Genomic DNA, 21956 nt, shown 5'->3' with positions numbered 1-21956 from the left:
ACCCCCACACCCCCACGTCCTGTTTCTCTCCCCTCCCACACCCCCACGGTCCTGTCTCTCTCTCTCCCTCCCACACCCCACGGTCCTGTCTCTCTCCTCCCTCACACCCCCACGGTCCTGTCTCTCTCTCTCCCTCCCACCCCCACGGTCCTGTCTCTCTCTCTCTCCCACCCCCACGGTCCTGTCTCTCTCTCCCTCCCACCCCCACGGTCCTGTCTCTCTCTCTCCCTCCCACCCCCACGGTCCTGTCTCTCTCTCTCTCTCTCTCTCCCTCCCACCCCCACGGTCCTGTCTCTCTCTCTCCTCCCACCCCCACGGTCATGTCTCTCTCTCTCTCTCTCTCTCTCTCTCCCTCCCACCCCCACGGTCCTGTCTCTCTCTCTCTCCCTCCCACCCCCACGGTCCTGTCTCTCTCTCTCTCCCTCCCACCCCCACGGTCATGTCACTCTCTCTCTCTCTCTCTCTCTCCCTCACACCCCCACGGTCCTGTCTCTCTCTCTCTCTCTCTCTCTCTCCCTCCCACCCCCACGGTCCTGTCTCTCTCTCTCTCCACCCCCACGGTCCTGTCTCTCTCTCTCTCCCTCCCACCCCCACGGTCCTGTCTCTCTCTCTCTCCCTCCCACCCCCACGGTCCTGTCTCTCTCTCTCCCTCCCACCCCCACGGTCCTCTCTCTCTCCCCCCCTCCCACCCCATTCCGATATCCCAGCTCCAGCCAATGCTCGGATTGTCCATGCTGGCCAGGCCTGTGTGGTTAAAGATGACCATATCAGTGAACGGGTGTACACCATCCGAGAGGGGGGCACCTTGGTGCTCGTATGCCTAGTAACTGGGCACCCCAGGCCCCAGGTAATGGACCACAGGAATGGCCGAGAGGGTGGGCCAAGGCGGGAGGGGGATGGTGCTGAGGTGGAGTGAGGGAGGGAGCGATGAAGGAAGGGGGTGGGAAATACGGAGCAGTAACGGACAGGAAGGGACAGACTGGGGAGAGGGAAGTGGAAGCGAGTGGAGGGGAATGGGCCTCAGGGAAGGGAAGGAGAAGGAGGGGGAGTAAAGGGATGGGGGAGTAAACGGGGGAAATGAGGGGAGTGGGAGTGGGGGGGGAGAGCAGTGAGGGCAGGTTGGAGGGTGCGAAAGGTGTAAGGGAATGGGACACAGGATGAGGGAACAAGGGAAGGAAAACATTGAAAACAAGAAACTGTGAGAGAGAAGCAGACAGACACACGAAGAGAGTGAGCATCAGTGGATTAGACTGGGGGGGATATTAACGGGAGTGAGGGGGAGAGTGGGATTAGACTGGGGGGGATATTAACGGGAGTGAGGGGGGAGAGTGGGTTTAGACTGGGGGGGATATTAACGGGAGTGAGGGGGAGAGTGGGATTAGACTGGGTGGGATATTAACGGGAGTGAGGGGGAGAGTGGGATTAGACTGGGGGGGATATTAACGGAGCGAGGGGGAGAGTGGATTAGACTGGGTGGGATATTAAAGGGAGTGAGGGGAGAGTGGGATTAGACTGGGGGGGATATTAAAGGGAGTGAGGGGGAGAGTGGGATTAGACTGGGGGGGGATATTAACGGGAGTGAGGGGGAGAGTGGGATTAGACTGGGGGGGATATTAACGGGAGTGAGGGGAGAGTGGGATTAGACTGGGTGGGATATTAACGGGAGTGAGGGGGAGAGTGGGATTAGACTGGGGGGGATATTAACGGGAGTGAGGGGGAGAGTGGGATTAGACTGGGTGGGATATTAACGGGAGTGAGGGGGAGAGTGGGATTAGACTGGGGGGGATATTAACGGGAGCGAGGGGGGAGAGTGGATTAGACTGGGTGGGATATTAAAGGGAGTGAGGGGGAGAGTGGGATTAGACTGGGGGGGATATTAAAGGGAGTGAGGGGGAGAGTGGGATTAGACTGGGGGGGATATTAACGGGAGTGAGGGGGAGAGTGGGATTAGACTGGGGGGGATATTAACGGGAGCGGGGAGTGAGGGGGAGAGTGGGATTAGACTGGGGGGATATTAACGGGAGTGAGGGGGAGAGTGGGATTAGACTGGGGGGATATTAACGGGAGTGAGGGGGAGAGTGGGATTAGACTGGGTGGGATATTAACGGGAGTGAGGGGGAGAGTGGGATTAGACTGGGGGGGATATTAACGGGAGCGAGGGGGGAGAGTGGGATAGACTGGGGGGGATATTAAAGGGAGTGAGGGGGAGAGTGGGATTAGACTGGGGGGGATATTAACGGGAGTGAGGGGGAGAGTGGGATTAGACTGGGGGGGATATTAACGGGAGCGGGGAGTGAGGGGGAGAGTGGGATTAGACTGGGGGGGATATTAACGGAGTGAGGGGGAGAGTGGGATTAGACTGGGGGGGATATTAACGGGAGTGAGGGGGAGAGTGGGATTAGACTGGGGGGGATATTAACGGGAGCGGGGAGTGAGGGGGAGAGTGGGATTAGACTGGGGGGGATATTAACGGGAGTGAGGGGGAGAGTGGGATTAGACTGGGGGGGATATTAACGGGAGTGAGGGGGAGAGTGGGATTAGACTGGGGGGGATATTAACAGGAGCGAGGGGGAGAGTGGGATTAGACTGGGGGGGGATATTAAAGGGAGCGGGGAGTGAGGGGGAGAGTGGGATTAGACTGGGGGGGATATTAACGGGAGTGAGGGGAGAGTGGGATTAGACTGGGGGGGATATTAACGGGAGTGAGGAGGAGAGTGGGATTAGACTGGGGGGGATATTAACGGGAGCGGTGAGTGAGGGGGAGAGTGGGATTAGACTGGGGGGGATATTAAAGGGAGTGGGGAGTGAGGGGGAGAGTGGGATTAGACTGGGGGGGATATTAACGGGAGTGAGGGGGAGAGTGGGATTAGACTGGGGGGATATTAACGGGAGCGGGGAGTGAGGGGGAGAGTGGGATTAGACTGGGGGGGATATTAACAGGAGCGAGGGGGAGAGTGGGATTAGACTGGGGGGGATATTAAAGGGAGCGGGGGAGTGAGGGGGGAGAGTGGGATTAGACTGGGGGGGATATTAACGGGAGCGAGGGGGAGAGTGGATTAGACTGGGGGGGATATTAACGGGAGCGAGGGGGAGAGTGGGATTAGACTGGGGGGGATATTAACGGGAGTGAGGGGGAGAGTGGGATTAGACTGGGGGGGATATTAACGGGAGTGAGGGGGAGAGTGGGATTAGACTGGGGGGGATATTAACGGGAGTGAGGGGGGAGAGTGGGATTAGACTGGGGGGGATATTAAAGGGAGTGGGGGAGTGAGGGGGAGAGTGGGATTAGACTGGGGGGGATATTAATGGAGCGAGGGGGAGAGTGGGATTAGACTGGGGGGGATATTAACGGGAGCGAGGGGAGAGTGGGATTAGACTGGGGGGGATATTAACGGGAGCGAGGGGGAGAGTGGGATTAGACTGGGGGGGATATTAACGGGAGTGAGGGGGAGAGTGGGATTAGACTGGGGGGGATATTAAAGGGAGTGAGGGGGAGAGTAGGATTAGACTGGGGGGGATATTAAAGGGAGTGAGGGGGAGAGTGGGATTAGACTGGGGGGGATATTAACGGGAGTGAGGGGGAGAGTGGGATTAGACTGGGGGGGATATTAAAGGGAGTGAGGGGGAGAGTGGGATTAGACTGGGTGGGATATTAACGGGAGTGAGGGGGAGAGTGGGATTAGACTGGGGGGGATATTAACGGGAGTGAGGGGGGAGAGTGGGATTAGACTGGGGGGGATATTAACGGGAGCGAGGGGGAGAGTGGGATTAGACTGGGGGGGATATTAAAGGGAGTGAGGGAGGAGAGTGGGATTAGACTGGGGGGGATATTAAAGGGAGTGGGGAGTGAGGGGGAGAGTGGGATTAGACTGGGGGGGATATTAACGGGAGCGAGGGGGAGAGTGGGATTAGACTGGGGGGGATATTAAAGGGAGTGGGGAGGTGAGGGGGAGAGTGGGATTAGACTGGGGGGGATATTAAAGGGAGAGGGGAGTGAGGGGGAGAGTGGGATTAGACTGGGGGGGATATTAACGGGAGTGAGGGAGGAGAGTGGGATTAGACTGGGGGGGATATTAAAGGGAGTGGGGAGTAAGGGGGAGAGTGGGATTAGACTGGGGGGGATATTAACGGGAGTGAGGGGGGAGAGTGGGATTAGACTGGGGGGGATATTAAAGGGAGCGAGGAGTGAGGGGAAGAGTGGGATTAGACTGGGGGGGATATTAAAGGGAGAGGGGAGTGAGGGGGAGAGTGGGATTAGACTGGGGGGATATTAACGGGAGTGAGGGGGAGAATGGGATTAGACTGGGGGGGATATTAACGGGAGTGAGGGGGAGAGTGGGATTAGACTGGGGGGGATATTAACGGGAGTGAGGGGGAGAGTGGGATTAGACTGGGGGGGATATTAACGGGAGTGAGGGGGAGAGTGGGATTAGACTGGGGGGGATATTAAAGGGAGTGGGGAGTGAGGGGGAGAGTGGGATTAGACTGGGGGGGATATTAAAGGGAGTGGGGAGTGAGGGGGAGAGTGGGATTAGACTGGGGGGGATATTAAAGGGAGAGGGGAGTGAGGGAGAGAGTGGGATTAGACTGGGGGGGATATTAACGGGAGTGAGGGGGAGAGTGGGATTAGACTGGGGGGGATATTAACGGGAGTGAGGGGGAGAGTGGGATTAGACTGGGGGGGATATTAAAGGGAGTGGGGAGTGAGGGGGAGAGTGGGATTAGACTGGGGGGGATATTAAAGGGAGAGGGGAGTGAGGGGGAGAGTGGGATTAGACTGGGGGGGATATTAACGGGAGTGAGGGGGAGAGTGGGATTAGACTGGGGGGGATATTAACGGGAGTGAGGGGGAGAGTGGGATTAGACTGGGTGGGATATTAAAGGGAGTGGGGAGTGAGGGGGAGAGTGGGATTAGACTGGGGGGGATATTAAAGGGAGAGGGGAGTGAGGGGGAGAGTGGGATTAGACTGGGGGGGATATTAACGGGAGTGAGGGGGAGAGTGGGATTAGACTGGGTGGGATATTAAAGGGAGTGGGGAGTGAGGGGGAGAGTGGGATTAGACTGGGTGGGATATTAAAGGGAGTGGGGAGTGAGGGGGAGAGTGGGATTAGACTGGTTGGGATATTAAAGGGAGTGGGGAGTGAGGGGGGAGAGTGGGATTAGACTGGGGGGGATATTAACAGGAGTGGGGAGTGAGGGGGGAGAGTGGGATTAGACTGGTTGGGATATTAAAGGGAGAGGGGAGTGAGGGGGAGAGTGGGATTAGACTGGTTGGGATATTAAAGGGAGTGGGGAGTGAGGGGGGAGAGTGGGATTAGACTGGGGGGGATATTAACAGGAGTGGGGAGTGAGGGGGGAGAGTGGGATTAGACTGGGTGGGATATTAAAGGGAGAGGGGAGTGAGGGGGAGAGTGGGATTAGACTGGGTGGGATATTAAAGGGAGTGGGGAGTGAGGGGGGAGAGTGGGATTAGACTGGGTGGGATATTAAAGGGAGTGGGGAGTGAGGGGGGAGAGTGGGATTAGACTGGGTGGGATATTAAAGGGAGCGAGGAGTGAGGGGGAGAGTGGGATTAGACTGGGTGGGATATTAAAGGGAGTGAGGAGTGAGGGGGAGAGTGGGATTAGACTGGGTGGGATATTAAAGGGAGCGAGGAGTGAGGGGGAGAGTGGGATTAGACTGGGTGGGATATTAAAGGGAGTGAGGAGTGAGGGGGAGAGTGGGATTAGACTGGGTGGGATATTAAAGGGAGCGAGGAGTGAGGGGGAGAGTGGGATTAGACTGGGTGGGATATTAAAGGGAGCGAGGAGTGAGGGGGAGAGTGGGATTAGACTGGGTGGGATATTAAAGGGAGCGAGGAGTGAGGGGGAGAGTGGGATTAGACTGGGTGGGATATTAAAGGGAGCGAGGAGTGAGGGGGAGAGTGGGATTAGACTGGGTGGGATATTAAAGGGAGTGAGGGGAGAGTGGGATTAGACTGGGTGGGATATTAAAGGGAGCGAGGAGTGAGGGGGAGAGTGGGATTAGACTGGGTGGGATATTAAAGGGAGTGAGGGGAGAGTGGGATTAGACTGGTTGGGATATTAAAGGGAGCGGGGAGTGAGGGGGAGAGTGGGATTAGACTGGGGGGGATATTAAAGGGAGTGAGGGGGAGAGTGGGATTAGACTGGTTGGGATATTAAAGGGAGTGGGGAGCGAGGGGGGAGAGTGGGATTAGACTGGGTGGGATATTAAAGGGAGTGAGGGGGAGAGTGGGATTAGACTGGTTGGGATATTAAAGGGAGATGGGAGTGAGGGGGGAGGGTGGGATTAGACTGGGGGGGATATTAAAGGGAGCGGGGAGGGAGGGGGAGAGTGGGATTAGACTGGGGGGGATATTAAAGGGAGTGGGGAGTGAGGGGGAGAGTGGGATTAGACTGGGGGGGATATTAAAGGGAGTGAGGGGGAGAGTGGGATTAGACTGGGTGGGATATTAAAGGGAGTGGGGAGTGAGGGGGAGAGTGGGATTAGACTGGGTGGGGTATTAAAGGGACCGGGAGTGAGGGGGAGAGTGGGATTAGACTGGGTGGGATATTAAAGGGAGTGAGGGGAGAGTGGGATTAGACTGGGGGGGATATTAAAGGGAGCGGGGAGTGAGGGGGGAGAGTGGGATTAGACTGGGGGGGATATTAAAGGGAGTGAGGGGGAGAGTGGGGTTAGACTGGGGGGGATATTAAAGGGAGTGAGGGGGAGAGTGGGGTTAGACTGGGGGGGATATTAACGGGAGTGAGGGGGAGAGTGGGATTAGACTGGGGGGGATATTAAAGGGAGTGAGGGAGAGAGTGGGATTAGACTGGGGGGGATATTAACGGGAGTGAGGGGGAGAGTGGGATTAGACTGGGTGGGATATTAAAGGGAGTGGGGAGTGAGGGGGAGAGTGGGATTAGACTGGGGGGGATATTAAAGGGAGTGAGGGGGAGAGTGGGATTAGACTGGGTGGGATATTAAAGGGAGTGGGGAGTGAGGGGGAGAGTGGGATTAGACTGGGTGGGGTATTAAAGGGACCGGGAGTGAGGGGGAGAGTGGGATTAGACTGGGTGGGATATTAAAGGGAGTGAGGGGAGAGTGGGATTAGACTGGGGGGGATATTAAAGGGAGTGGGGAGTGAGGGGGAGAGTGGGATTAGACTGGGGGGGATATTAAAGGGAGTGAGGGGGAGAGTGGGATTAGACTGGGGGGGATATTAAAGGGAGTGAGGGGGAGAGTGGGATTAGACTGGGGGGGATATTAAAGGGAGCGGGGAGTGAGGGGGGAGAGTGGGATTAGACTGGGGGGGATATTAAAGGGAGTGAGGGGGAGAGTGGGATTAGACTGGGGGGGATATTAAAGGGAGTGGGGAGTGAGGGGGAGAGTGGGATTAGACTGGGGGGGATATTAAAGGGAGTGAGGGGGAGAGTGGGATTAGACTGGGGGGGATATTAAAGGGAGTGAGGGGGAGAGTGGGATTAGACTGGGGGGGATATTAAAGGGAGTGGGGAGTGAGGGGGAGAGTGGGATTAGACTGGGGGGGATATTAAAGGGAGTGAGGGGGAGAGTGGGATTAGACTGGGGGGGATATTAAAGGGAGTGAGGGGGAGAGTGGGATTAGACTGGGGGGGATATTAAAGGGAGTGGGGAGTGAGGGGGAGAGTGGGATTAGACTGGGTGGGATATTAAAGGGAGTGGGGAGTGAGGGGGAGAGTGGGATTAGACTGGGTGGGATATTAACGGGAGTGAGGGGGAGAGTGGGATTAGACTGGGGGGGATATTAACGGGAGTGGGGAGTGAGGGGGAGAGTGGGATTAGACTGGGGGGGATATTAACGGGAGTGGGGAGTGAGGGGGAGAGTGGGATTAGACTGGGGGGGATATTAACGGGAGCGGGGAGTGAGGGGGAGAGTGGGATTAGACTGGGGGGGATATTAACGGGAGCGAGGGGGAGAGTGGGATTAGACTGGGGGGGATATTAACGGGAGCGGGGAGTGAGGGGGAGAGTGGGATTAGACTGGGGGGGATATTAACGGGAGCGAGGGGGAGAGTGGGATTAGACTGGGGGGGATATTAAAGGGAGCGGGGAGTGAGGGGGAGAGTGGGATTAGACTGGGGGGGATATTAACGGGAGCGAGGGGGAGAGTGGGATTAGACTGGGGGGGATATTAACGGGAGTGAGGGAGGAGAGTGGGATTAGACTGGGGGGGATATTAAAGGGAGTGGGGAGTGAGGGGGAGAGTGGGATTAGACTGGGGGGGATATTAACGGGAGTGAGGGGGAGAGTGGGATTAGACTGGGGGGGATATTAACGGGAGCGGGGAGTGAGGGGGAGAGTGGGATTAGACTGGGGGGGATATTAACGGGAGCGAGGGGGAGAGGGGGATTAGACTGGGGGGGATATTAAAGGGAGCGTGGAGTGAGGGGGAGAGTGGGATTAGACTGGGGGGGATATTAACGGGAGCGAGGGGGAGAGTGGGATTAGACTGGGGGGGATATTAACGGGAGCGAGGGGGAGAGTGGGATTAGACTGGGGGGGATATTAACGGGAGTGAGGGGGAGAGTGGGATTAGACTGGGGGGGATATTAACGGGAGTGAGGGGGAGAGTGGGATTAGACTGGGGGGGATATTAACGGGAGTGAGGGGGAGAGTGGGATTAGACTGGGGGGGATATTAACGGGAGCGAGGGGGAGAGGGGGATTAGACTGGGGGGGATATTAAAGGGAGCGTGGAGTGAGGGGGAGAGTGGGATTAGACTGGGGGGGATATTAACGGGAGCGAGGGGGAGAGTGGGATTAGACTGGGGGGGATATTAACGGGAGCGAGGGGGAGAGTGGGATTAGACTGGGGGGGATATTAACGGGAGTGAGGGGGAGAGTGGGATTAGACTGGGGGGGATATTAACGGGAGTGAGGGGGAGAGTGGGATTAGACTGGGGGGGATATTAACGGGAGTGAGGGGGAGAGTGGGATTAGACTGGGGGGGATATTAACGGGAGCGATGGGGAGAGTGGGATTAGACTGGGGGGGATATTAACGGGAGCGAGGGGGAGAGTGGGATTAGACTGGGGGGGATATTAACGGGAGCGAGGGGGAGAGTGGGATTAGACTGGGGGGGATATTAACGGGAGCGAGGGGGAGAGTGGGATTAGACTGGGGGGGATATTAAAGGGAGTGAGGGGGAGAGTGGGATTAGACTGGGGGGGATATTAAAGGGAGTGAGGGGGAGAGTGGGATTAGACTGGGGGGGATATTAACGGGAGTGAGGGGGAGAGTGGGATTAGACTGGGGGGGATATTAAAGGGAGTGAGGGGGAGAGTGGGATTAGACTGGGTGGGATATTAACGGGAGTGAGGGGGAGAGTGGGATTAGACTGGGGGGGATATTAACGGGAGTGAGGGGGAGAGTGGGATTAGACTGGGGGGGATATTAAAGGGAGTGGGGAGTGAGGGGGAGAGTGGGATTAGACTGGGGGGGATATTAAAGGGAGAGGGGAGTGAGGGAGAGAGTGGGATTAGACTGGGGGGGATATTAACGGGAGTGAGGGGGAGAGTGGGATTAGACTGGGGGGGATATTAACGGGAGTGAGGGGGAGAGTGGGATTAGACTGGGGGGGATATTAAAGGGAGTGGGGAGTGAGGGGGAGAGTGGGATTAGACTGGGGGGGATATTAAAGGCAGAGGGGAGTGAGGGGGAGAGTGGGATTAGACTGGGGGGGATATTAACGGGAGTGAGGGGGAGAGTGGGATTAGACTGGGGGGGATATTAACGGGAGTGAGGGGGAGAGTGGGATTAGACTGGGGGGGATATTAACGGGAGCGAGGGGGAGAGTGGGATTAGACTGGGGGGGATATTAACGGGAGCGATGGGGAGAGTGGGATTAGACTGGGGGGGATATTAACGGGAGCGAGGGGGAGAGTGGGATTAGACTGGGGGGGATATTAACGGGAGCGAGGGGGAGAGTGGGATTAGACTGGGGGGGATATTAACGGGAGTGAGGGGGAGAGTGGGATTAGACTGGGGGGGATATTAAAGGGAGTGAGGGGGACAGTGGGATTAGACTGGGGGGGATATTAAAGGGAGTGAGGGGGAGAGTGGGATTAGACTGGGGGGGATATTAACGGGAGTGAGGGGGAGAGTGGGATTAGACTGGGGGGGATATTAAAGGGAGTGAGGGGGAGAGTGGGATTAGACTGGGTGGGATATTAACGGGAGTGAGGGGGAGAGTGGGATTAGACTGGGGGGGATATTAACGGGAGCGAGGGGGAGAGTGGGATTAGACTGGGGGGGATATTAAAGGGAGTGAGGGGGAGAGTGGGATTAGACTGGGGGGGATATTAACGGGAGTGAGGGGGAGAGTGGGATTAGACTGGGGGGGATATTAACGGGAGCGAGGGGGAGAGTGGGATTAGACTGGGGGGGATATTAACGGGAGCGAGGGGGAGAGTGGGATTAGACTGGGGGGGATATTAACGGGAGCGAGGGGGAGAGTGGGATTAGACTGGGGGGGATATTAACGGGAGCGAGGGGGAGAGTGGGATTAGACTGGGGGGGATATTAACGGGAGCGAGGGGGAGAGTGGGATTAGACTGGGGGGGATATTAACGGGAGCGAGGGGGAGAGTGGGATTAGACTGGGGGGGATATTAAAGGGAGTGAGGGAGGAGAGTGGGATTAGACTGGGGGGGATATTAAAGGGAGTGGGGAGTGAGGGGGAGAGTGGGATTAGACTGGGGGGGATATTAACGGGAGCGAGGGGGAGAGTGGGATTAGACTGGGGGGGATATTAAAGGGAGTGAGGGGGAGAGTGGGATTAGACTGGGGGGGATATTAACGGGAGTGAGGGAGGAGAGTGGGATTAGACTGGGGGGGATATTAAAGGGAGTGGGGAGTGAGGGGGAGAGTGGGATTAGACTGGGGGGGATATTAAAGGGAGAGGGGAGTGAGGGGGAGAGTGGGATTAGACTGGGGGGGATATTAACGGGAGTGAGGGAGGAGAGTGGGATTAGACTGGGGGGGATATTAAAGGGAGTGGGGAGTGAGGGGGAGAGTGGGATTAGACTGGGGGGGATATTAACGGGAGTGAGGGAGGAGAGTGGGATTAGACTGGGGGGGATATTAAAGGGAGTGGGGAGTGAGGGGGAGAGTGGGATTAGACTGGGGGGGATATTAACGGGAGTGAGGGAGGAGAGTGGGATTAGACTGGGGGGGATATTAAAGGGAGCGAGGAGTGAGGGGGAGAGTGGGATTAGACTGGGGGGGATATTAAAGGGAGAGGGGAGTGAGGGGGAGAGTGGGATTAGACTGGGGGGGATATTAACGGGAGTGAGGGGGAGAGTGGGTTTAGACTGGGGGGGATATTAACGGGAGTGAGGGGGAGAGTGGGATTAGACTGGGGGGGATATTAACGGGAGTGAGGGGGAGAGTGGGATTAGACTGGGGGGGATATTAACGGGAGTGAGGGGGAGAGTGGGATTAGACTGGGGGGGATATTAACGGGAGTGAGGGGGAGAGTGGGATTAGACTGGGGGGGATATTAAAGGGAGTGGGGAGTGAGGGGGAGAGTGGGATTAGACTGGGGGGGATATTAAAGGGAGAGGGGAGTGAGGGAGAGAGTGGGATTAGACTGGGGGGGATATTAACGGGAGTGAGGGGGAGAGTGGGATTAGACTGGGGGGGATATCAACGGGAGTGAGGGGGAGAGTGGGATTAGACTGGGGGGGATATTAAAGGGAGTGGGGAGTGAGGGGGAGAGTGGGATTAGACTGGGGGGGATATTAAAGGGAGAGGGGAGTGAGGGGGAGAGTGGGATTAGACTGGGGGGGATATTAACGGGAGTGAGGGGGAGAGTGGGATTAGACTGGGGGGGATATTAACGGGAGTGAGGGGGAGAGTGGGATTAGACTGGGGGGGATATTAACGGGAGTGAGGGGGAGAGTGGGATTAGACTGGGGGGGATATTAAAGGGAGTGGGGAGTGAGGGGGAGAGTGGGATTAGACTGGGGGGGATATTAAAGGGAGTGGGGAGTGAGGGGGAGAGTGGGATTAGACTGGGGGGGATATTAAAGGGAGAGGGGAGTGAGGGAGAGAGTGGGATTAGACTGGGGGGGATATTAACGGGAGTGAGGGGGAGAGTGGGATTAGACTGGGGGGGATATTAACGGGAGTGAGGGGGAGAGTGGGATTAGACTGGGGGGGATATTAAAGGGAGTGGGGAGTGAGGGGGAGAGTGGGATTAGACTGGGGGGGATATTAAAGGGAGAGGGGAGTGAGGGGGAGAGTGGGATTAGACTGGGGGGGATATTAACGGGAGTGAGGGGGAGAGTGGGATTAGACTGGGGGGGATATTAACGGGAGTGAGGGGGAGAGTGGGATTAGACTGGGTGGGATATTAAAGGGAGTGGGGAGTGAGGGGGAGAGTGGGATTAGACTGGGGGGGATATTAAAGGGAGAGGGGAGTGAGGGGGAGAGTGGGATTAGACTGGGGGGGATATTAACGGGAGTGAGGGGGAGAGTGGGATTAGACTGGGTGGGATATTAAAGGGAGTGGGGAGTGAGGGGGAGAGTGGGATTAGACTGGGTGGGATATTAAAGGGAGTGGGGAGTGAGGGGGAGAGTGGGATTAGACTGGTTGGGATATTAAAGGGAGTGGGGAGTGAGGGGGGAGAGTGGGATTAGACTGGGGGGGATATTAACAGGAGTGGGGAGTGAGGGGGGAGAGTGGGATTAGACTGGTTGGGATATTAAAGGGAGAGGGGAGTGAGGGGGAGAGTGGGATTAGACTGGTTGGGATATTAAAGGGAGTGGGGAGTGAGGGGGGAGAGTGGGATTAGACTGGGGGGGATATTAACAGGAGTGGGGAGTGAGGGGGGAGAGTGGGATTAGACTGGGTGGGATATTAAAGGGAGAGGGGAGTGAGGGGGAGAGTGGGATTAGACTGGGTGGGATATTAAAGGGAGTGGGGAGTGAGGGGGGAGAGTGGGATTAGACTGGGTGGGATATTAAAGGGAGTGGGGAGTGAGGGGGGAGAGTGGGATTAGACTGGGTGGGATATTAAAGGGAGCGAGGAGTGAGGGGGAGAGTGGGATTAGACTGGGTGGGATATTAAAGGGAGCGAGGAGTGAGGGGGAGAGTGGGATTAGACTGGGTGGGATATTAAAGGGAGTGAGGAGTGAGGGGGAGAGTGGGATTAGACTGGGTGGGATATTAAAGGGAGCGAGGAGTGAGGGGGAGAGTGGGATTAGACTGGGTGGGATATTAAAGGGAGTGAGGAGTGAGGGGGAGAGTGGGATTAGACTGGGTGGGATATTAAAGGGAGCGAGGAGTGAGGGGGAGAGTGGGATTAGACTGGGTGGGATATTAAAGGGAGCGAGGAGTGAGGGGGAGAGTGGGATTAGACTGGGTGGGATATTAAAGGGAGCGAGGAGTGAGGGGGAGAGTGGGATTAGACTGGGTGGGATATTAAAGGGAGCGAGGAGTGAGGGGGAGAGTGGGATTAGACTGGGTGGGATATTAAAGGGAGTGAGGGGAGAGTGGGATTAGACTGGGTGGGATATTAAAGGGAGCGAGGAGTGAGGGGGAGAGTGGGATTAGACTGGGTGGGATATTAAAGGGAGTGAGGGGAGAGTGGGATTAGACTGGTTGGGATATTAAAGGGAGCGGGGAGTGAGGGGGAGAGTGGGATTAGACTGGGTGGGATATTAAAGGGAGTGAGGGGGAGAGTGGGATTAGACTGGTTGGGATATTAAAGGGAGTGGGGAGCGAGGGGGGAGAGTGGGATTAGACTGGGTGGGATATTAAAGGGAGTGAGGGGGAGAGTGGGATTAGACTGGTTGGGATATTAAAGGGAGATGGGAGTGAGGGGGGAGGGTGGGATTAGACTGGGGGGGATATTAAAGGGAGCGGGGAGTGAGGGGGAGAGTGGGATTAGACTGGGTGGGATATTAAAGGGAGTGGGGAGTGAGGGGGAGAGTGGGATTAGACTGGGGGGGATATTAAAGGGAGTGAGGGGGAGAGTGGGATTAGACTGGGTGGGATATTAAAGGGAGTGGGGAGTGAGGGGGAGAGTGGGATTAGACTGGGTGGGGTATTAAAGGGACCGGGAGTGAGGGGGAGAGTGGGATTAGACTGGGTGGGATATTAAAGGGAGTGAGGGGAGAGTGGGATTAGACTGGGGGGGATATTAAAGGGAGCGGGGAGTGAGGGGGGAGAGTGGGATTAGACTGGGGGGGATATTAAAGGGAGTGAGGGGGAGAGTGGGGTTAGACTGGGGGGGATATTAACGGGAGTGAGGGGGAGAGTGGGATTAGACTGGGGGGGATATTAAAGGGAGTGAGGGAGAGAGTGGGATTAGACTGGGGGGGATATTAACGGGAGTGAGGGGGAGAGTGGGATTAGACTGGGGGGGATATTAAAGGGAGTGAGGGGGAGAGTGGGATTAGACTGGGTGGGATATTAAAGGGAGTGGGGAGTGAGGGGGAGAGTGGGATTAGACTGGGGGGGATATTAAAGGGAGAGGGGAGTGAGGGAGAGAGTGGGATTAGACTGGGGGGGATATTAAAGGGAGTGAGGGGGAGAGTGGGATTAGACTGGGTGGGATATTAAAGGGAGTGGGGAGTGAGGGGGAGAGTGGGATTAGACTGGGTGGGGTATTAAAGGGACCGGGAGTGAGGGGGAGAGTGGGATTAGACTGGGTGGGATATTAAAGGGAGTGAGGGGAGAGTGGGATTAGACTGGGGGGGATATTAAAGGGAGTGGGGAGTGAGGGGGAGAGTGGGATTAGACTGGGGGGGATATTAAAGGGAGTGAGGGGGAGAGTGGGATTAGACTGGGGGGGATATTAAAGGGAGTGAGGGGGAGAGTGGGATTAGACTGGGGGGGATATTAAAGGGAGCGGGGAGTGAGGGGGGAGAGTGGGATTAGACTGGGGGGGATATTAAAGGGAGTGAGGGGGAGAGTGGGATTAGACTGGGGGGGATATTAAAGGGAGTGGGGAGTGAGGGGGAGAGTGGGATTAGACTGGGGGGGATATTAAAGGGAGTGAGGGGGAGAGTGGGATTAGACTGGGGGGGATATTAAAGGGAGTGAGGGGGAGAGTGGGATTAGACTGGGGGGGATATTAAAGGGAGTGGGGAGTGAGGGGGAGAGTGGGATTAGACTGGGGGGGATATTAAAGGGAGTGAGGGGGAGAGTGGGATTAGACTGGGGGGGATATTAAAGGGAGTGAGGGGGAGAGTGGGATTAGACTGGGGGGGATATTAAAGGGAGTGGGGAGTGAGGGGGAGAGTGGGATTAGACTGGGTGGGATATTAAAGGGAGTGGGGAGTGAGGGGGAGAGTGGGATTAGACTGGGTGGGATATTAACGGGAGTGAGGGGGAGAGTGGGATTAGACTGGGGGGGATATTAACGGGAGTGGGGAGTGAGGGGGAGAGTGGGATTAGACTGGGGGGGATATTAACGGGAGTGGGGAGTGAGGGGGAGAGTGGGATTAGACTGGGGGGGATATTAACGGGAGCGGGGAGTGAGGGGGAGAGTGGGATTAGACTGGGGGGGATATTAACGGGAGCGAGGGGGAGAGTGGGATTAGACTGGGGGGGATATTAACGGGAGCGGGGAGTGAGGGGGAGAGTGGGATTAGACTGGGGGGGATATTAACGGGAGCGAGGGGGAGAGTGGGATTAGACTGGGGGGGATATTAAAGGGAGCGGGGAGTGAGGGGGAGAGTGGGATTAGACTGGGGGGGATATTAACGGGAGCGAGGGGGAGAGTGGGATTAGACTGGGGGGGATATTAACGGGAGTGGGGGAGGAGAGTGGGATTAGACTGGGGGGGATATTAAAGGGAGTGGGGAGTGAGGGGGAGAGTGGGATTAGACTGGGGGGGATATTAACGGGAGTGAGGGGGAGAGTGGGATTAGACTGGGGGGGATATTAACGGGAGCGGGGAGTGAGGGGGAGAGTGGGATTAGACTGGGGGGGATATTAACGGGAGCGAGGGGGAGAGGGGGATTAGACTGGGGGGGATATTAAAGGGAGCGTGGAGTGAGGGGGAGAGTGGGATTAGACTGGGGGGGATATTAACGGGAGCGAGGGGGAGAGTGGGATTAGACTGGGGGGGATATTAACGGGAGCGAGGGGGAGAGTGGGATTAGACTGGGGGGGATATTAACGGGAGTGAGGGGGAGAGTGGGATTAGACTGGGGGGGATATTAACGGGAGTGAGGGGGAGAGTGGGATTAGACTGGGGGGGATATTAACGGGAGTGAGGGGGAGAGTGGGATTAGACTGGGGGGGATATTAACGGGAGCGAGGGGGAGAGGGGGATTAGACTGGGGGGGATATTAAAGGGAGCGTGGAGTGAGGGGGAGAGTGGGATTAGACTGGGGGGGATATTAACGGGAGCGAGGGGGAGAGTGGGATTAGACTGGGGGGGATATTAACGGGAGCGAGGGGGAGAGTGGGATTAGACTGGGGGGGATATTAACGGGAGTGAGGGGGAGAGTGGGATTAGACTGGGGGGGATATTAACGGGAGTGAGGGGGAGAGTGGGATTAGACTGGGGGGGATATTAACGGGAGTGAGGGGGAGAGTGGGATTAGACTGGGGGGGATATTAACGGGAGCGATGGGGAGAGTGGGATTAGACTGGGGGGGATATTAACGGGAGCGAGGGGGAGAGTGGGATTAGACTGGGGGGGATATTAACGGGAGCGAGGGGGAGAGTGGGATTAGACTGGGGGGGATATTAACGGGAGCGAGGGGGAGAGTGGGATTAGACTGGGGGGGATATTAAAGGGAGTGAGGGGGAGAGTGGGATTAGACTGGGGGGGATATTAAAGGGAGTGAGGGGGAGAGTGGGATTAGACTGGGGGGGATATTAACGGGAGTGAGGGGGAGAGTGGGATTAGACTGGGGGGGATATTAAAGGGAGTGAGGGGGAGAGTGGGATTAGACTGGGTGGGATATTAACGGGAGTGAGGGGGAGAGTGGGATTAGACTGGGGGGGATATTAACGGGAGTGAGGGGGAGAGTGGGATTAGACTGGGGGGGATATTAAAGGGAGTGGGGAGTGAGGGGGAGAGTGGGATTAGACTGGGGGGGATATTAAAGGGAGAGGGGAGTGAGGGAGAGAGTGGGATTAGACTGGGGGGGATATTAACGGGAGTGAGGGGGAGAGTGGGATTAGACTGGGGGGGATATTAACGGGAGTGAGGGGGAGAGTGGGATTAGACTGGGGGGGATATTAAAGGGAGTGGGGAGTGAGGGGGAGAGTGGGATTAGACTGGGGGGGATATTAAAGGCAGAGGGGAGTGAGGGGGAGAGTGGGATTAGACTGGGGGGGATATTAACGGGAGTGAGGGGGAGAGTGGGATTAGACTGGGGGGGATATTAACGGGAGTGAGGGGGAGAGTGGGATTAGACTGGGGGGGATATTAACGGGAGTGAGGGGGAGAGTGGGATTAGACTGGGGGGGATATTAACGGGAGCGATGGGGAGAGTGGGATTAGACTGGGGGGGATATTAACGGGAGCGAGGGGGAGAGTGGGATTAGACTGGGGGGGATATTAACGGGAGCGAGGGGGAGAGTGGGATTAGACTGGGGGGGATATTAACGGGAGTGAGGGGGAGAGTGGGATTAGACTGGGGGGGATATTAAAGGGAGTGAGGGGGACAGTGGGATTAGACTGGGGGGGATATTAAAGGGAGTGAGGGGGAGAGTGGGATTAGACTGGGGGGGATATTAACGGGAGTGAGGGGGAGAGTGGGATTAGACTGGGGGGGATATTAAAGGGAGTGAGGGGGAGAGTGGGATTAGACTGGGTGGGATATTAACGGGAGTGAGGGGGAGAGTGGGATTAGACTGGGGGGGATATTAACGGGAGCGAGGGGGAGAGTGGGATTAGACTGGGGGGGATATTAAAGGGAGTGAGGGGGAGAGTGGGATTAGACTGGGGGGGATATTAACGGGAGTGAGTGGGAGAGTGGGATTAGACTGGGGGGGATATTAACGGGAGCGAGGGGGAGAGTGGGATTAGACTGGGGGGGATATTAACGGGAGCGAGGGGGAGAGTGGGATTAGACTGGGGGGGATATTAACGGGAGCGAGGGGGAGAGTGGGATTAGACTGGGGGGGATATTAAAGGGAGTGAGGGAGGAGAGTGGGATTAGACTGGGGGGGATATTAAAGGGAGTGGGGAGTGAGGGGGAGAGTGGGATTAGACTGGGGGGGATATTAACGGGAGCGAGGGGGAGAGTGGGATTAGACTGGGGGGGATATTAAAGGGAGTGAGGGGGAGAGTGGGATTAGACTGGGGGGGATATTAACGGGAGTGAGGGAGGAGAGTGGGATTAGACTGGGGGGGATATTAAAGGGAGTGGGGAGTGAGGGGGAGAGTGGGATTAGACTGGGGGGGATATTAAAGGGAGAGGGGAGTGAGGGGGAGAGTGGGATTAGACTGGGGGGGATATTAACGGGAGTGAGGGAGGAGAGTGGGATTAGACTGGGGGGGATATTAAAGGGAGTGGGGAGTGAGGGGGAGAGTGGGATTAGACTGGGGGGGATATTAACGGGAGTGAGGGAGGAGAGTGGGATTAGACTGGGGGGGATATTAAAGGGAGTGGGGAGTGAGGGGGAGAGTGGGATTAGACTGGGGGGGATATTAACGGGAGTGAGGGAGGAGAGTGGGATTAGACTGGGGGGGATATTAAAGGGAGCGAGGAGTGAGGGGGAGAGTGGGATTAGACTGGGGGGGATATTAAAGGGAGAGGGGAGTGAGGGGGAGAGTGGGATTAGACTGGGGGGGATATTAACGGGAGTGAGGGGGAGAGTGGGTTTAGACTGGGGGGGATATTAACGGGAGTGAGGGGGAGAGTGGGATTAGACTGGGGGGGATATTAACGGGAGTGAGGGGGAGAGTGGGATTAGACTGGGGGGGATATTAACGGGAGTGAGGGGGAGAGTGGGATTAGACTGGGGGGGATATTAACGGGAGTGAGGGGGAGAGTGGGATTAGACTGGGGGGGATATTAAAGGGAGTGGGGAGTGAGGGGGAGAGTGGGATTAGACTGGGGGGGATATTAAAGGGAGAGGGGAGTGAGGGAGAGAGTGGGATTAGACTGGGGGGGATATTAACGGGAGTGAGGGGGAGAGTGGGATTAGACTGGGGGGGATATCAACGGGAGTGAGGGGGAGAGTGGGATTAGACTGGGGGGGATATTAAAGGGAGTGGGGAGTGAGGGGGAGAGTGGGATTAGACTGGGGGGGATATTAAAGGGAGAGGGGAGTGAGGGGGAGAGTGGGATTAGACTGGGGGGGATATTAACGGGAGTGAGGGGGAGAGTGGGATTAGACTGGGGGGGATATTAACGGGAGTGAGGGGGAGAGTGGGATTAGACTGGGGGGGATATTAACGGGAGTGAGGGGGAGAGTGGGATTAGACTGGGTGGGATATTAACAGGAGTGGGGAGTGAGGGGGGAGAGTGGGATTAGACTGGGTGGGATATTAAAGGGAGTGGGGAGTGAGGGGGGAGAGTGGGATTAGACTGGGTGGGATATTAACAGGAGTGGGGAGTGAGGGGGGAGAGTGGGATTAGACTGGGTGGGATATTAAAGGGAGTGGGGAGTGAGGGGGGAGAGTGGGATTAGACTGGGTGGGATATTAAAGGGAGTGAGGGGAGAGTGGGATTAGACTGGGTGTGATATTAAAGGGAGTGAGGGGGAGAGTGGGATTAGACTGGGTGGGATATTAAAGGGAGTGAGGGGAGAGTGGGATTAGACTGGGTGGGATATTAAAGGGAGTGGGGAGTGAGGGGGAGAGTGGGATTAGACTGGGTGGGATATTAAAGGGAGTGGGGAGTGAGGGGGAGAGTGGGATTAGACTGGGGGGGATATTAAAGGGAGAGGGGAGTGAGGGGGAGAGTGGGATTAGACTGGGTGGGATATTAAAGGGAGTGGGGAGTGAGGGGGAGAGTGGGATTAGACTGGGGGGGATATTAAAGGGAGTGAGGGGAGAGTGGGATTAGACTGGGTGGGATATTAAAGGGAGCGAGGAGTGAGGGGGAGAGTGGGATTAGACTGGGTGGGATATTAAAGGGAGCGAGGGGGAGAGTGGGATTAGACTGGGTGGGATATTAAAGGGAGTGAGGGGGAGAGTGGGATTAGACTGGGTGGGATATTAAAGGGAGCGAGGAGTGAGGGGGAGAGTGGGATTAGACTGGGGGGGATATTAAAGGGAGTGAGGGGGAGAGTGGGATTAGACTGGGTGGGATATTAAAGGGAGAGGGGGGGGAGAGTGGGATTAGACTGGGTGGGATATTAAAGGGAGTGAGGAGCGAGAGTGGGATTAGACTGGGTGGGATATTAAAGGGAGAGGGGGGGGAGAGTGGGATTAGACTGGGGGGGATATTAAAGGGAGCGAGGAGTGAGGGGGAGAGTGGGATTAGACTGGGTGGGATATTAAAGGGAGTGAGGGGAGAGTGGGATTAGACTGGGTGGGATATTAAAGGGAGTGAGGGGGAGAGTGGGATTAGACTGGGTGGGATATTAAAGGGAGTGAGGGGGAGAATGGGATTAGACTGGGTGGGATATTAAAGGGAGTGAGGGGAGAGTGGGATTAGACTGGGTGGGATATTAAAGGGAGTGAGGGGGAGAGTGGGATTAGACTGGGTGGGATATTAAAGGGAGTGAGGGGAGAGTGGGATTAGACTGGGTGGGATATTAAAGGGAGCGGGGAGTGAGGGGGAGAGTGGGATTAGACTGGGGGGGATATTAAAGGGAGTGAGGGGAGAGTGGGATTAGACTGGGGGGGATATTAAAGGGAGTGAGGGGGAGAGTGGGATTAGACTGGGTGGGATATTAAAGGGAGTGAGGTGGAGAGTGGGATTAGACTGGGTGGGATATTAAAGGGAGTGGGGAGTGAGGGGGAGAGTGGGATTAGACTGGGGGGGATATTAAAGGGAGATGGGAGTGAGGGGGAGAGTGGGATTAGACTGGGGGGGATATTAACGGGAGTGGGGAGTGAGGGGGAGAGTGGGATTAGACTGGGGGGGATATTAAAGGGAGCGGGGAGTGAGGGGGAGAGTGGGATTAGACTGGGGGGGATATTAAAGGGAGCGAGGAGTGAGGGGGAGAGTGGGATTAGACTGGGTGGGATATTAAAGGGAGAGGGGAGTGAGGGGGAGAGTGGGATTAGACTGGGTGGGATATTAAAGGGAGTGAGGTGGAGAGTGGGATTAGACTGGGGGGGATATTAACGGGAGTGAGGGGGAGAGTGGGATTAGACTGGGGGGGATATTAACGGGAGCGAGGGGGAGAGTGGGATTAGACTGGGGGGGATATTAACGGGAGCGAGGGGGAGAGTGGGATTAGACTGGGGGGGATATTAACGGGAGCGAGGGGGAGAGTGGGATTAGACTGGGGGGGATATTAAAGGGAGTGGGGAGTGAGGGGGAGAGTGGGATTAGACTGGGGGGGATATTAACGGGAGCGAGGGGGAGAGTGGGATTAGACTGGGGGGGATATTAAAGGGAGTGAGGGGGAGAGTGGGATTAGACTGGGGGGGATATTAACGGGAGTGAGGGAGGAGAGTGGGATTAGACTGGGGGGGATATTAAAGGGAGTGGGGAGTGAGGGGGAGAGTGGGATTAGACTGGGGGGGATATTAAAGGGAGAGGGGAGTGAGGGGGAGAGTGGGATTAGACTGGGGGGGATATTAACGGGAGTGAGGGGGAGAGTGGGATTAGACTGGGGGGGATATTAACGGGAGTGAGGGGGAGAGTGGGATTAGACTGGGGGGGATATTAACGGGAGTGAGGGGGAGAGTGGGATTAGACTGGGGGGGATATTAACGGGAGCGATGGGGAGAGTGGGATTAGACTGGGGGGGATATTAACGGGAGCGAGGGGGAGAGTGGGATTAGACTGGGGGGGATATTAACGGGAGCGAGGGGGAGAG

The 21956-nt window shown here is 56.6% G+C and overlaps 1 protein-coding gene across 1 annotated transcript in view; it reads left to right on the top strand.

Moving 5' to 3' along the window:
• Window positions 1-694: 694 nt before the first annotated feature.
• LOC140453915 (MAM domain-containing glycosylphosphatidylinositol anchor protein 1) overlaps window positions 695-21956 on the top strand; it is a gene marked incomplete at its 5' end in the record, with an annotated part of 218563 nt that continues 197301 nt past the window's right edge. The window contains one exon of the mRNA XM_072548772.1: window positions 695-847. Coding sequence (XP_072404873.1) covers window positions 695-847 — 153 coding nt within the window. The remainder of the gene's footprint in view (window positions 848-21956) is intronic.

The sequence above is a fragment of the Chiloscyllium punctatum genome, chromosome 3 (assembly GCF_047496795.1).
Source record: "Chiloscyllium punctatum isolate Juve2018m chromosome 3, sChiPun1.3, whole genome shotgun sequence".
NCBI lineage: Eukaryota > Metazoa > Chordata > Chondrichthyes > Orectolobiformes > Hemiscylliidae > Chiloscyllium > Chiloscyllium punctatum.
This window is presented reverse-complemented; position numbering and strand designations above follow the sequence as displayed.